General features: G+C 34.2%; 1 protein-coding gene across 1 annotated transcript in view; it reads right to left on the reverse strand.

Moving 5' to 3' along the window:
• The window catches only part of TMEM71 (transmembrane protein 71), a 75,199-nt gene extending 63,082 nt beyond the window's left edge, over positions 1–12,117 (reverse strand). Inside the window, exons 1-2 of the mRNA XM_053715367.1 lie at positions 11,844–12,117; positions 3,883–3,943 (exon numbers count right to left, since the gene is read on the reverse strand). Coding sequence (XP_053571342.1) covers positions 3,883–3,928 — 46 coding nt within the window. The 5' untranslated portion in view covers positions 3,929–3,943; positions 11,844–12,117. The remainder of the gene's footprint in view (positions 1–3,882; positions 3,944–11,843) is intronic.
• Positions 12,118–16,995: the final 4,878 nt, after the last annotated feature.

Consider the following 16,995-nt stretch of genomic DNA (forward strand, 5'->3'; position numbering starts at 1 on the left):
CAGGTGGAAATAGAGTTATATATTTCTTTAAGATCAGCCAATCTAAAATTCTCAAAATTACAAGTCATGTTGAGAAATACAAAGTCAGTTTCAAGATTTCAGTTTTTTTAAACCTGTCATACAACAAATTAAGGGTATTTTTTATGAGAATCTAATCAGTGCAATTCTCTTGGGGCCAAAAATGAATCCACACACCTACTGTATGTAACTCTTTAATTAAAGCTACACAATTGTCAATGTTCCTGAAAAGCAGCAGGAGGTCTGTTTATCAGCCAATGTGCAATCAGCCCATAAGGCCCAAATACACTTGCTTATAACTTTAGAATCGGAATAAACAGGTTTATTTTTATTATTGTTTTTCAAGAAAAATTATTTCCCTCTAGGTGATTCAATTCTTATAACAGGGGACATTGGTGAGACCTACTCAGATCAGATTTTATATAACCAACTGGCATACTACCACCTACACTTTATGGCTATTTTATTAGGTACAACTATCCAGTACCAGGTAGACTCCAATTTGTTGCATTGAAAACATTCTGAATTCTTCATAGAATATATTCAGCAAGGTTCTGGAATTATTTAAATTGATCCATGCTGGCTTCATAGCATAGAATAGATTCTGTAACCCACCCCCACCCCCACACACACACAGACATATTTATGATGCAAACCTAATCCTCTTGATTCTATGGATGCTTTATTGTACTGTACAGGTCACTGGAATAAAGGGTCACCTTGAGAGAATGCATGTTTAGTGGCATTGAGCATTGTCCTGCTGGGTACATATATGGTCAGCAGCAATGCTTAAGTAAACTGTGGCTCTCAAACGGTTTCCAGGTGGTATTAAGAGGCCTAATGAGTATTGAGAAAACATTTCCTACACCCGTGCACCATCTCCATCCTGTAGCGTTGACATCAGGACTGACTTGTCTTTTAGAAGAACCTAGGGCTAATCCAGCAATCAATAAAACAGTTCAGTATTTCAGCAAGCTGTCAAGTAAAATCTATACAAAAATACTGAACTCTAGGGGGGGATAGACGAATGTGTTTATATTTTAGTTTGAATGTTAGAATGAATGTTATTGTAGAAATTTGATTTACATAATCGAATGTTGATAAGAACGAATATTTTCTTAAAAATTCTATAATCGAATTCTATAAAGTTTAAATAGAATGGAGGTAGGGGGGAGAATGAGTGAGAACAACCCTTTCTTTTTTTTTTTTCTTTTTTTTTCCTTATGGGGTGGAATGGGGAGATAACTTAAAATAGTCCAGTATCCTGTGGACTTATGACAGAACTAGAGGGAAAGAAAAAGAGAAAGAAAAAGTTATGTAGAGCTATACATAATTATTGGAGAATGTTGAGTTTTGTTTTATTTTGTATAACTTTTTGATTTCTTGTTTTCCCGAATTTTGGCTGTACCTGGATATGTTAAATAAAAATTAAAAATTTTTTTTTTTTAAAAATTGAATGTTATTTACAGTTTTCGAATGTCACTTTTGATTTGTACGTAATAAATAAAATATACATATTTGAAAATTGAATGTGTTTATTTGATTTATTATGAGCATTCAAAATCAAATATTGCATTAATAAAACACAGTTGTAGACTAGAAATACTATTTAGAATTGAAATTACATTTATAAGACACAGTTGGAGACTAGAAATATAATTGTAGATTGAAAAAACAATTTAGAAAACAAAATCGAATATTAAAAATTCTATTCAGTTAAAACAAATGAAATGTGACATAAAATACATAGTTAAACATTCTTTGAACAAATATTTGAACAAATATTTTCGAATGTTATTGAAAATTCGAAACCAAAAATTCGAAAAATAGAATGTTAGAATCTTATATAAACATTCAAAATTCAATTAAAATGAAAGAATGTATAGAAATTAGTTTTAAATTTTTATTTATTTTAAAACATTCGCCCATCCCTACTGAACCTTACTGAACTCTTATATATCCAGATGTTTCTAAAGTCGCCTGAGTGGAAATTACATTTTAAAGGCATCACATACCTCTATATATAACAAATATGGCCCAAAAAAAGGAACAGTGTGTCTGTACTGCCCCTTGTGTCACTGGCTGTCAATTAGGGTTAAAAATAAAGTTGCTGGCTTATGTGTTACTGAAAGTTATAGGAGGTGTTACAACACTGCTGTGTGTGCTACTGACCATCAAGTGGGTTAAATCCCAACTGTGTATGTGTTATTAGCATCAGGGGGTATACAATCCCCTCCTCACCTTTGCCCCTGGCCGACATAAGGCAGGGCTGATACAATAAGTCTGATGCTTTTTCTTTCAGGTTATCCTGCTACTCTCAACTACCTGTGTAGGCTGGGTGTGTGAATGGCTATTATTGCGCAATTGATGGTTCTGCATATAGGTAGAAGATCTATGTTGGGCATTCTAATCACGTTATTTTCAGATCAATCGGACAAATAAAAGTGCTTTTCTTTAGAAGGTGGATCCAAATATAGGTCAATTAACCCCTTTGTACAGGCAACACTTGCTGTAAAAATTAAATCACGAGATTGTCGATGTGATACATGATTCCAAGGCCGGGATCAGATCATGGGGGACTGCCTACACTGCTAGTCTGATTCTTGATTGTATCAAAGTGGGGGAGGGCAGCAGGACTATCTATGGCGTCCTAACACCGTTAAAGCCCAGCACTGTTAGGACAGCATGGAACGTCCTGACTGTGTGAAGGGGTTAATGTTATAACCTCATACCATCCTCTTGTTTGACATCATGTTTAGAGGTAATGTGCCTCAGTTATGCCGTATAGAGGGATAAATGCTGATATGGTAATCCTCTTTTGAGTGGGGTTATTTTAGGTATTAGAGAATTGGTAGGTTTGATATGATAGTAACACAAGACAAGCACAAAAGAAACAATGTGCAGAAAAAGGTTTGCTGCACCTTTACTGCTGTATAAGAAAGTGCATAAAATACGAAAAAATTGTGTCAAAATTGTTTCATATATACATCATTCAAGCAAATACTCTATTGAGATATTGTAACAAACAGACACACCACATATATGCTAAGTTAAAAATACTTAAACTCCTAGATGGAGCATATCAGGGTAACCTGAGGTTATTATGCCAAGGTTTTCATTTAAATATGTTGACCGCTATAGGGAGTCTGTATTAGCCAAAATATTTCAGGTTCCTCATGGACACAACACGCATGCTGTGATTCTATTGGCTTATCCAAACACAGCAGCGCTTTTGAAGATAAAAACAACCTTTATTACCAATACAACTGGTATACAACATGTATAAGGTGAAGTTTCGGGCACCTGGCCCTTAATCATGCATGAGTAAGGGCCAGGTGCCAAAATGTCGCCTTATACACGACCCAGTTGTATTGGTAATAAAGGTTGTTTTTATCTTCAAAAGTGCTGTTGTGTGACTGTGGATATGTAAATGAAGGCTGGACAGCATCCTTGTATCAGCATGCACTGCACAGGAGGTGCTATGCTTATTGGTGATTGATTCTATTGGCTGCTACTCACATACTGTGTTCCTGCTGGCCATTATTTTTATACTATATTACTGCTGACCAGCACACACATACTGTGTTCCTGTTGGTTAATACTTGCATACTGTGTTCCTGCTGTCCAGTATCCACAAATAGTGTTCCTACTTGCTACTACCAACATACCATGTTCTTATTGGTCAATACAAACATACTATGTTCCTGCTGACCATTACCAACATACTGTGTTGATGATTGTGTTTGAGCAGTTTTTTTTTTATTACTGTTATATTATACATATATTTCACATTGCATAAAAACACATTTTAATGAAATTTTGATAATGAAATATAATAAACATTTGACATACAAAAATACATACGTTTTGCTGATACAGGCGTCGACATCAGAGGATGCATTCCCTCCATTTTGGAAGCCTTATACTGTGTAGATAATAGATAGATATTGATATTGAGTTGTATACTGGAATATAATACATTTAGAAATTATACACAAAAATTGGTTTACATATTATAAACTTTTAATTTGTATTTTAGCAAGATTCCTGCCAGTGTACCACTTACAAACTGTAGCCAAATGGTTTATATATAAAAAGACACATATCTTTCATGCACTGAATAAAGTGATTTTATTAATGTGTTTAAAGGGACCTTCAAGTCAAATTGAAATTGTTATGGTTCATTTAGAGCGTGCTATTTTAAAAGACTTTAATCTACTAAATCTTTTGTTAAATATACTATCTTCTGTTCTATCCTTTGTTGAAAAGCATATCTAGGTAGGCTACTTGGAACTAGCTGCTGATTGATGGATGCACCTATTTTCCTCTTGTCATTGGCTCACCAGAAGTGTTAAGCTAGTTCCCACTAGTACATTGCTGCCCCTATGCTCAGGGACTAAACACAGTTATGTGCAATCAGCAGTGCAACAATAAAAACAATAAATAATGAACAAATAATGTATTAGAACTTTTTCTTTTTGAACTTTTATGTCCTTTAAAAAAAAAAATGCTATCATCCGTATGAAAGTGCAGCAATAAAAGCTGTTTAAATTAAAACTAATACAGCTGTATGTAGGGTTGCTGCCTCTGCCATGTTTTCCTGAACACCTATTAGTTACACATGTTGCAGGGTGTGCAGAAGGCAACATGCATTGTGCACCTCCCTGCACACCCTGAAGCATGTGTAACTCATAAGTGACCGAGGTGGCAACCCTAGCTGTATGCCAATAAGCCAATAAGCAATAAACATTAGGAAGAAATTCACAAATAATATTGCACTATTAGTTTCATTTAAAACTTCACACTTTTCAGGTAGAAAAAAGCTATTCAAACTATAAATATTGTTCTTTTACATGGGCTGTAGAACATTTTTGAGTGCCAAATTCTTTTAAGGTATGTAAATACATATTATGATTATGTTAGGCTTCTAAGCACAGCCACCAAAATGAATCCTTAATTAGAATGAAAATCTGGTCTGTGCATCTAATGAGATGTTGCACTGATCAAGTTTCGAAACTTGGAGATAAACTGAACTGCTCTTTGTGAGAGTACTTGTGTGTCTGCTCAGTTTAGTACTTTTAATACATATATTCAAAATTTTCCTGGATTGTATTGTATGTTGACTATGGGAGACAAAACGTTAGAACTGCAATAACCTGGCTATGAAGCCATTGTAAGGGTGTTGCTGGGCAGGTCATGGAGAGAGTGTTCATGGAGAGAGTGTTCATGGAGAGGGTGTTCATGGAGAGGGTGTTCATGGAGAGGGTGTTCATGGAGAGAGTGTTCATGGAGAGGGTGTTCATGGAGAGAGTGTTCATGGAGAGGGTGTTCATGGAGAGGGTGTTCATGGAGAGGGTGTTCATGGAGAGGGTGTTCATGGAGAGAGTGTTCATGGTGAGGGTGTTCATGGAGAGGGTGTTCATGGAGAGGGTGTTCATGGAGAGGGTGTTCATGGAGAGAGTGTTCATGGAGAGAGTGTTCATGGAGAGGGTGTTCATGGAGAGGGTGTTCATGGAGAGAGTGTTCATGGAGAGAGTGTTCATGGAGAGGGTGTTCATGAAAAGGGGAGGGAAGGGCAGGGAATTTCAGGAGATATGGACAGGCAATTCCCAGTTTCAACCAGGATATTTAAAGGGAAAGAAGAGTGACAGGAGGTTGAACAGAATAAAGCCCTGAATCAGGCTTCTCCTGCCAAACGCATGATGGTTGGGAGCACTGTTTTATATTGGGGCCTATTTATCAAGCTCCGTATGGAGGTTGATGCCCCGTGTTTCCGGCGAGCCTTCAGGCTCACGGAAACAGAAGTTATGAAGCAGTGGTCTAAAGACCGCTGCTCCATAACCTGTTCGCCTGCTCTCAGGCGGCGGGCAGAAATCAACCCGATCAAATACAATCGGGTTGATTAACACCCCCTGCTAGCGGCCAAAATCCGAATCTGCAGGGGGCGGTATTGCACCAGCAGTTCACAAGAACTGCTGGTGCAATGATAAATGTCGAGAGTGTATGCTGTCGGCATTTATCGATGTGCAGCAGACATGATCCGCTACATTGTATAGTGTCCGCTCGCAACATAATAAATAGGACCGTCTTAAGTGTATCTACACAGATTTATAGCGGCATGAAAGTGTGAAATATTAATATCATATAGAACAGTACAAAAGTGACATTTCACTTTCTTTGGGACACCTATAAGTGAAAAATATCCTCTATTCTATAAATAGTAATAATCTTAGAAGATACCCAAACACTAAAAATGTATTTTGGTGGTCGGTGAGCAGCCTTTAAAGCTGCAAATGTAACTTTCTCTGCTCCCCCAAAATGCAGCAATTTACAATAGTTAAAAATCCAAAATATTAGTATTACATTCTCTATCCAATTTCATGTTATTAATTCCATATGCCTTTAATATTCGCTATAAAGATGGATTATTTAACTCATGTTTGCAGATTTAGCAGATTATGTCATTCTATGAGGTTAAAAGTATATTTTGTAACACAAATTTAAAATCTGCATAAATACTCAATAAAAGAGGAAACATTTTGTTTTATTTTTCATGTCCTGTAAATATAGGTCTCTGGGTTTTTTTTTTTATATTGTTCTTTCCAAAGCACTTAAGTAGCATGTTGGATAACAGCAGTGGCACTTAAGATAACTGTGCATGTCTGAAATTCCTAAATTATTAAGTTGTGTTATTTGCTGAAGAAGAAACACATAGCTACATAAGGTAGAAAATCTAACTGTCAAACTAGCAGAAAGAAAAGGGTATTAATGCAGTTGCAGTTATCATGGAACAAGATGTATTATTCTAAGTTCAGAGCTTGATATAAGAGACAGTAAAGTCAAAATTAAACTTAAAGGTACAGTCTAGTCAAAATTAAACTTTCATGACTCAGATAGGGCATGCAATTTTAAGCAACTTTCCAATTTACTTTTATCATCAAATTTGCTTTGTTTTCTTAGTATTCTTTGTTGAAAGCTAAACATAGGTAGGCTCATATGCTTATTTCTAAGCCCTTAAACGCAGCCTCTAATCTTGGCCTCCATTACATATGCAGCGTCACCCGCAAAAGCCGGCAACGCCAGATTTTACGCAATTTTGGTATTACATATACGGCGTAGCATACAAGTTACGCGCGTATATTTCACCCTTCGGACGTATTTTTTTTTACCATAGACTAACATAGAACAGACGCGCAATTTGGTATCCAATGTACAGCGTAAGGACTTACGCGCGCAGAATTCAGAAAATCTACTCCATTCTCATCTCGCCACAAATTGCAGGCGCAGCAACCCTTGCACTGACTAAAAAAGCAATGTAACTCCCTGGAAGCCTTAACAAACACATACATTTAAGCAGCATCTCAAGGTTAAAGGGACAGTATACTATGATATTGGTTTTTAAGGTTTATTTGTGTATTTGAAATAGTTTGAAGCCACAACATAATCAAATGGATTGAGCTTGTAGGTACATTATCATTATTTACTTTAAATTTGTTCTCAAAACAATCAACAATACTTGGAGGCGAGAACAATGGGAAATCATAATTGTATTACCTTCATCTCTTTATATATGGGTTTATATATGAATTTTGAATAGCGTAATTACGTGTCGCATTTTTATATGAAATCGCGGTTCATTTTTACGAGTGTTAGCCTAATTTGCATAAAACTACTCTTTATTGACACTTTCCGTGGATAAAATACTGGCGTAAGTTACTTGCGACGACTAAAATGTGTATTTGCGCACATTTCAGAAGATCGCCAGTTTGTCCTACTTACGCCAGTTTAGCATCTAACGGCGCAGTATATGTAATACCCCGATGTGCAAGGTGAAATTACAGGCGGCGTGGGTTCCCACGCTTGCGCCAAATCCTGCGCCGTATATGTGATTGCGCCCCTTATGTTAACAGTTTTTTACAGCTAGACAGCGCTAGTTAATGTATGCTATTTAAATAACATTATGCTTACTCCTGTGGATTTATTAATGAGTCAGCACTGATTGGCTAAAATGCAAGTCTGTCAAAAGAACTGAAATAAGGGGCAGTCTGCAGAAGCTTAAATACAAGGTAATCACAGAGGTAAAAAGTGTATTTCTATAACTGTGTTGGTTATGCAAAACTGGGGAATGAGTAATAAAGGGATTATCTATCTTTTTAAACAATACAAATTCTGGAATAGACAGTCCCTTTAAATGGATTGGCTAAAGCGTTACATTTTAAACAACTTTTCAAATTATTTCTTTTATCAGTTTTGCTTAGTTCTCTTGGCATCCCTTGTAAGTAATTGTAGGTGAGCTCAGGAGCAAGCATATGTCTTAAGCTATCTGGCGCCAGTGTTTGCAACAATGTTTACAGCAATGTTATAAATAATTGCAAACACTGATACCATAGACTGCTAAAGATATGTACACGCTCACAAGCTCCAATCAGCCTACCTAGATTTACTCTTCAACAAAGGATACCAAGAGAACAAAGCTTATTTGATAATAAAAGAAAATTGGATAGTTAGTTGAATGCTCTGTCTGAATAATGACTGTTTAATTTAGACCTTATAATCACCATAACTGAAAGTGATATTCTAGCATAAAAGTAAAATAGTCCCCTAAAATCAACTTGTCCTCTTTTACTGTTTTTAACTTCTACAAATGGATTAAGATTAAGAACAATGTCCTATTTGCACTCCTGGAAACACTATTTCTGTTCCAGGTGATTAGAGCATACTTATATATGCCTCCTCATTTGGAGAGACACAGGAGCACAACTTTGACTATGTATTTAAAGGGACAGTCTAGATGAAAATTTTTATTGTTTAAAAAGATAGATATTCCCCTTATTACCCATTCCTCAGGAACCCTTTGCAGGTGTTATGACTTAATTAGCTGATTAGAGTGGGACACTTTGAGCCTAGAATATTGCACCTTTTCACAATATTCTAATTTTCTGAGATTGTGGATTTGGGGTTTTCATGAGCTGTAAGCCATTATCATCACAATTATGACAAATCACGGCTTGAACTATCTTGCTTTGCATGTAATGAGTCTATCTCATATATTAGTTTCACCTTTTAAGTTGCATTAGTGAAATAAATGAACTTTTGCATGATATTCAAATTTTTCGAGTTTCACCTGTATTTATATTAAATACTGTATTCACTTATATAAATTATGTCATGTACCTTTAAATTTCTCTAAGTAGAATTAATTTGCATCTTTTAAAGTCTGAATATCTCCCCACTCTGTTAAAATATGTTTATGAAATACAATGAACAAATGTCAATTTAAGAGGTTCAAGATTTGTTATGTATTAAGACTTTAATATTTGTTGTATCACATAATTAAATAACAAAAGAGGCAAAACTGAACATTCATTTTACTGGACATGCAGTCAAATAACTGGACTGTCAGGTTCTATACTGCACAACTGGAAAAAAGAGCAATGAGTTAGCTAGACATGTGAGTTTTTGTATATGAGTCAGTGGGTCCTACGCTGTAGTGTATCATGTCCGACAGACATCACTGAATGCCGACAGCATACGCCAATTGTCCGCTAGCAGGGGGTGTCAATCAGCCAGATTGTATAGGATCGGGCCAATTGCAGACCGCAGCCTCAGAGGCAGCGGATCAGTTATGAAGCAGGGGTTTTTAGACCGCTGCTTCATAACTGCTGTTTCCGGTGAGCCTAAAGGCTCGCGCAGGAACAGGGGATAATTCGTTCCCAATATGTGATAGGCAACAGGTTGCAATGATATATATTTCTAGTGTAAAGATCCTTAAAGGGACAGTCTACGCCAGAATTGTTATTGTTTTAAAAGATAGATAATCCCTTGTTTACCCATTCCCTAGTTTTGCATAACCAACACAGTTATATTTATATATTTTTTACCTCTGTGCTTATCTTGTATCTAAGCCTCTGCAGACTGCCCCTTTATTTGTTCTTTTGACAGACTTGCAGTTTAGCCAATCAGTGATGGCTCCCAGGTAACTTCACGTGCACGAGCACAGTGTTATCTATATGAAAAACATGAACTAACACCCTCTAGTGGTGAAAAACCTTTTAAAATGCATTCTTAAGAGGCGGCCTTCAAGGTCTAAGAAATTAGCATATGAACCTCCTAAATTAAGCTTTCAACTAAGAATACCAAGAGAACAAAGAAAAATTGGTGATAAAAGTAAATTGGAAAATTGTTTAAAATTACATGCCCTATCTGAAGCATGAACGTATTTTTTTGGACTAGACTGTCCCTTTAATTAGATTAATGTTTTTTCATATACAGGTATATCAGTACAAAGTTACAGCCCAATAAGCAATATTGCTACTAAAGGGAAGGAAGAAAAAATAAAAGAGGCCAGCTATGGAAGGACCAAACTTGTGGCCCCTGGCCTTATGACGATACAAGGCTGCTGCAAATGTTATTCTGTGTATTACAGGTTGCTAATTGTTTTTGTGCTATGACACAACATTAGCAACGGATGTAGATCTTATGCAGTCTTCATCCTGTTTCAGGGCCACGTATAAACTCATCTATGATCAAATACACAATATCTGCTCTGTGCAATAATTACAATCCAGTTAATCTCTTGCAAAATAAATATAGAAACAATTTCTAAGACCATAGATTTAAAACAATACATATTGTAATGAAGCTTAAGTTTTGTATTTTTTTTATTTTCTTCATATGACAATCTTTTCTGTTATACTTGATAAAAATATTTTAGTTGTTGTTTCACCCCTCCCCAATGCAGTAGTGGGATTAGTCCTTATCAGCCAATGAGATTAGTGGGTTCTGCACACATGATACTGCTGTATTAGTTTTAATTTATATTAAAAAATAAATTGTTACAATTTGTTTCAAGAAAAAAAACATTTCCAATGTGTTTAAACCTGCTCATTTATAGAATTTTTAAAAGGTCTTTTAAATAGGGTGACCATATTGTCGCTTTAAAAAGGGACCATATGAAAAATACATATGTCAGGGTTCTTATACAAAACATTTCTTTAAACAGCCCTGAAAACAGCCCTGACATATGTATTTTTCATAAGTGTCCCCTTTTAAAGCAGCAATATGGTCACCCTACCTTTAAAGCATTACTTTTGTAAAATGGGGCTAAAGCAAAGTGTTGTGCTTCTACTTTGCTAAGAATATATTCCACTAAGTGATGATGCATCATTATTCACTGCATCCACCTCAGTATTGTGATGGACTAATGTGGACAATTTATGAAAGATACAATTGGAATTTAATATTACAGTTAAAGGGATAATCAGTTTTGAATATAACATTTTTTTGCAATATACATGTACTGTATTAGCAAAATATTTTGTAATACAATCTATAGCTGTTTCAAAAGCATATTTAAGTATGCACCATGCACCAGTATTTTAAACACAGCACTTGCTCAGAGAGCCTAAGTAATGGTAATGACTGTTAATTACTGACATGATACAAGCCCCACTGAGCAGCTGCAGTATTTAAAATGTGGGTGCACTGAGAATATCTAGCTGTGCTTAACATGCACATGCAGAGAGATAATGTTAATACTAAAACAGTAATAATGTTTACTAAAAGCATTTTTGCCAATACAGGTATATTGCAAATACGTTTCTATTCAAAGATGTAATTCATTTATGTGCATTTCAATTTTGACCAGAATGTCCCTTTAATATTAAAATCAAATCTATTTTTCCAATACTTAAAAATTACATTTAATTTCTATATCATAACAGGGGGATACTATTTAGCTTTACATTTTAAAACTATGTCATAAAAGATGCACAATATTTTAGAACTTTGCATGATAAAAGGTACTAGTTAGAATAATAACTTACCAAAATTTTTGACTAAAAAAAAGAGAGAGAATTCCTTTTATATTAACCCTTTGATTGCTAGAGATGTCAGGAACCTGTCAGCTCTCTTCATAAATGTGCAAACTGTTAGTTACCACTCTTAGAAAAAGTTTGCAAGAAATGTCACTTCTTCCTATGTGTTCCTTGCTGTGACGGCATTCATGGTTTAATTGCAGAGCTGCTAGGGTCTATCTCCGCTTCTGTGCCTCTTGTATATAGTTACTGGCTGTCTGAGTTCCCAGGGAGCCTCTGAAATCTTGGGAGAGGCATCTCGCTTTTCAGCCCTCTTGTTTCCTTTCAAAATAGTCTGAGCAGTTAGAGGCTGACAGCAGAATGAGGTCACATTTCCTGTTACAGTATCTGAGACTCGGTAAAGGCAGTGCAGATCTCCCCTCAGTCTGCATATAGCTGCACTCCATATAGTAATATCAAATCGGTATAATCTGCATATAGCTACACTCTACATAGTAATATCAAATCTGTATAATCTGCATATAGCTGCACTTTATATAGTAATATCAAATCGGTATAATCTGCATATAGCTGCACTCTATATAGTAATATCAAATCGGTATAATCTGCATATAGCTGCACTCTATATAGTAATATCAAATCTGTATAATCTGCATATAGCTACACTCCATATAGTAATATCAAATCGGTATAATCTGCATATAGCTACACTCCATATAGTAATATCAAATCGGTATAATCTGCATATAGCTACACTCCATATAGTAATATCAAATCGGTATAATCTGCATATAGCTACACTCCATATAGTAATATCAAATCGGTATAATCTGCATATAGCTACACTCCATATAGTAATATCAAATCTGTATAATCTGCATATAGCTACACTCTATATAATAATATCAAATCTGTATAATCTGCATATAGCTACACTCCATATAGTAATATCAAATCTGTATAATCTGCATATAGCTACACTCCATATAGTAATATCAAATCTGTATAATCTGCATATAGCTACACTCCATATAGTAATATCAAATCTGTATAATCTGCATATAGCTACACTCCATATAGTAATATCAAATCTGTATAATCTGCATATAGCTGCACTCCATACAGTAATATCAAATCTGTATAATCTGCATATAGCTGCACTCCATACAGTAATATCAAATCTGTATAATCTGCATATAGCTACACTCCATATAGTAATATCAAATCTGTATAATCTGCATATAGCTACACTCCATATAGTAATATCAAATCTGTATAATCTGCATATAGCTGCACTCCATACAGTAATATCAAATCTGTATAATCTGCATATAGCTACACTCCATATAGTAATATCAAATCTGTATAATCTGCATATAGCTACACTCCATATAGTAATATAAAATCTGTATAATCTGCATATAGCTACACTCTACATAGTAATATCAAATCTGTATAATCTGCATATAGCTACACTCTATATAGTAATATCAAATCTGTATAATCTGCATATAGCTACACTCTATATAGTAATATCAAATCTGTATAATCTGCATATAGCTGCACTCCATATAGTAATATCAAATCTGTATAATCTGCATATAGCTGCACTCCATATAGTAATATCAAATCTGTATAATCTGCATATAGCTGCACTCCATATAGTAATATCAAATCTGTATAATCTGCATATAGCTACACTCTATATAGTAATATCAAATCGGTATAATCTGCATATAGCTACACTCCATATAGTAATATCAAATCGGTATAATCTGCATATAGCTACACTCCATATAGTAATATCAAATCGGTATAATCTGCATATAGCTACACTCCATATAGTAATATCAAATCGGTATAATCTGCATATAGCTACACTCCATATAGTAATATCAAATCTGTATAATCTGCATATAGCTACACTCTATATAATAATATCAAATCTGTATAATCTGCATATAGCTACACTCCATATAGTAATATCAAATCTGTATAATCTGCATATAGCTACACTCCATATAGTAATATCAAATCTGTATAATCTGCATATAGCTACACTCCATATAGTAATATCAAATCTGTATAATCTGCATATAGCTACACTCCATATAGTAATATCAAATCTGTATAATCTGCATATAGCTGCACTCCATACAGTAATATCAAATCTGTATAATCTGCATATAGCTGCACTCCATACAGTAATATCAAATCTGTATAATCTGCATATAGCTACACTCCATATAGTAATATCAAATCTGTATAATCTGCATATAGCTACACTCCATATAGTAATATCAAATCTGTATAAACTGCATATAGCTGCACTCCATACAGTAATATCAAATCTGTATAATCTGCATATAGCTACACTCCATATAGTAATATCAAATCTGTATAATCTGCATATAGCTACACTCCATATAGTAATATAAAATCTGTATAATCTGCATATAGCTACACTCTACATAGTAATATCAAATCTGTATAATCTGCATATAGCTACACTCTATATAGTAATATCAAATCTGTATAATCTGCATATAGCTACACTCTATATAGTAATATCAAATCTGTATAATCTGCATATAGCTGCACTCCATATAGTAATATCAAATCTGTATAATCTGCATATAGCTGCACTCCATATAGTAATATCAAATCTGTATAATCTGCATATAGCTGCACTCCATATAGTAATATCAAATCTGTATAATCTGCATATAGCTACACTCTATATAGTAATATCAAATCGGTATAATCTGCATATAGCTACTCTCCATATAGTAATATCAAATCTGCTTCATCTGCATATAGCTACACTCCATATAGTAATATCAAATCTGTATAATCTGCATATAGCTGCACTCCATATAGTAATATCAAATCTGCTTCATCTGCATATAGCTGCACTCCATATAGTAATATCAAATCTGCTTCATCTGCATATAGCTACACTCCATATAGTAATATCAAATCGGTATAATCTGCATATAGCTACACTCCATATAGTAATATAAAATCTGTATAATCTGCATATAGCTACACTCCATATAGTAATATCAAATCTGTATAATCTGCATATAGCTACACTCCATATAGTAATATCAAATCTGTATAATCTGCATATAGCTGCACTCCATACAGTAATATCAAATCTGTATAATCTGCATATAGCTACACTCCATATAGTAATATCAAATCTGTATAATCTGCATATAGCTACACTCCATATAGTAATATCAAATCTGTATAATCTGCATATAGCTACACTCCATATAGTAATATCAAATCTGTATAATCTGCATATAGCTACACTCTATATAGTAATATCAAATCTGTATAATCTGCATATAGCTGCACTCCATATAGTAATATCAAATCTGTATAATCTGCATATAGCTACACTCTATATAGTAATATCAAATCGGTATAATCTGCATATAGCTACTCTCCATATAGTAATATCAAATCTGCTTCATCTGCATATAGCTACACTCCATATAGTAATATCAAATCTGTATAATCTGCATATAGCTGCACTCCATATAGTAATATCAAATCTGCTTCATCTGCATATAGCTGCACTCCATATAGTAATATCAAATCTGCTTCATCTGCATATAGCTACACTCCATATAGTAATATCAAATCGGTATAATCTGCATATAGCTACACTCCATATAGTAATATCAAATCGGTATAATCTGCATATAGCTACTCTCCATATAGTAATATCAAATCTGCTTCATCTGCATATAGCTACACTCCATATAGTAATATCAAATCTGTATAATCTGCATATAGCTGCACTCCATATAGTAATATCAAATCGGTATAATCTGCATATAGCTGCACTCCATATAGTAATATCAAATCTGTATAATCTGCATATAGCTGCACTCCATATAGTAATATCAAATCGGTATAATCTGCATATAGCTACTCTCCATATAGTAATATCAAATCTGCTTCATCTGCATATAGCTACACTCCATATAGTAATATCAAATCTACTTCATCTGCATATAGCTACACTCCATATAGTAATATCAAATCTGCTTCATCTGCATATAGCTACACTCCATATAGTAAAATCAAATCTGTATAATCTGCATATAGCTACTCTCCATATAGTAATATCAAATCTACTTCATCTGCATATAGCTGCACTCCATATAGTAATATCAAATCTGTATAATCTGCATATAGCTACACTCCATATAGTAATATCAAATCTGTATAATCTGCATATAGCTACACTCCATATAGTAATACCAAATCTGCTTCATCTGCATATAGCTACACTCCATATAGTAATATCAAATCTGTATAATCTGCATATAGCTACACTCCATATAGTAATACCAAATCTGCTTCATCTGCATATAGCTACCCTTTATATAGTAATATCAAATCTGTATAATCTGCATATAGTTACTCTCCATATAGTAATATCAAATCTGTATAATCTGCATATAGCTGCACTCCATATAGTAATATCAAATCTGTATAATCTGCATATAGCTGCACTCCATATAGTAATATCAAATCGGTATAATCTGCATATAGCTACTCTCCATATAGTAATATCAAATCTGCTTCATCTGCATATAGCTACACTCCATATAGTAATATCAAATCTACTTCATCTGCATATAGCTACACTCCATATAGTAATATCAAATCGGTATAATCTGCATATAGCTACACTCCATATAGTAATATAAAATCTGTATAATCTGCATATAGCTACACTCTATATAGTAATATCAAATCTGCTTCATCTGCATATAGCTGCACTCCATATAGTAATATCAAATCTGTATAATCTGCATATAGCTGCATTCCATATAGTAATATCAAATCTGTATAATCTGCATATAGCTACACTCTATATAGTAATATCAAATCTGCTTCATCTGCATATAGCTGCACTCCATATAGTAATATAAAATCTGTATAATCTGCATATAGCTGCACTCCATATAGTAATATCAAATCTGTATAATCTGCATATAGCTACACTCTATATAGTAATATCAAATCTGCTTCATCTGCATATAGCTGCACTCCATATAGTAATATCAAATCTGTATAATCTGCATATAGCTACACTCCATATAGTAATATCAAATCTGTATAATCTGCATATAGC

This window comes from Bombina bombina, chromosome 5, assembly GCF_027579735.1.
Source record: "Bombina bombina isolate aBomBom1 chromosome 5, aBomBom1.pri, whole genome shotgun sequence".
Lineage (NCBI taxonomy): Eukaryota > Metazoa > Chordata > Amphibia > Anura > Bombinatoridae > Bombina > Bombina bombina.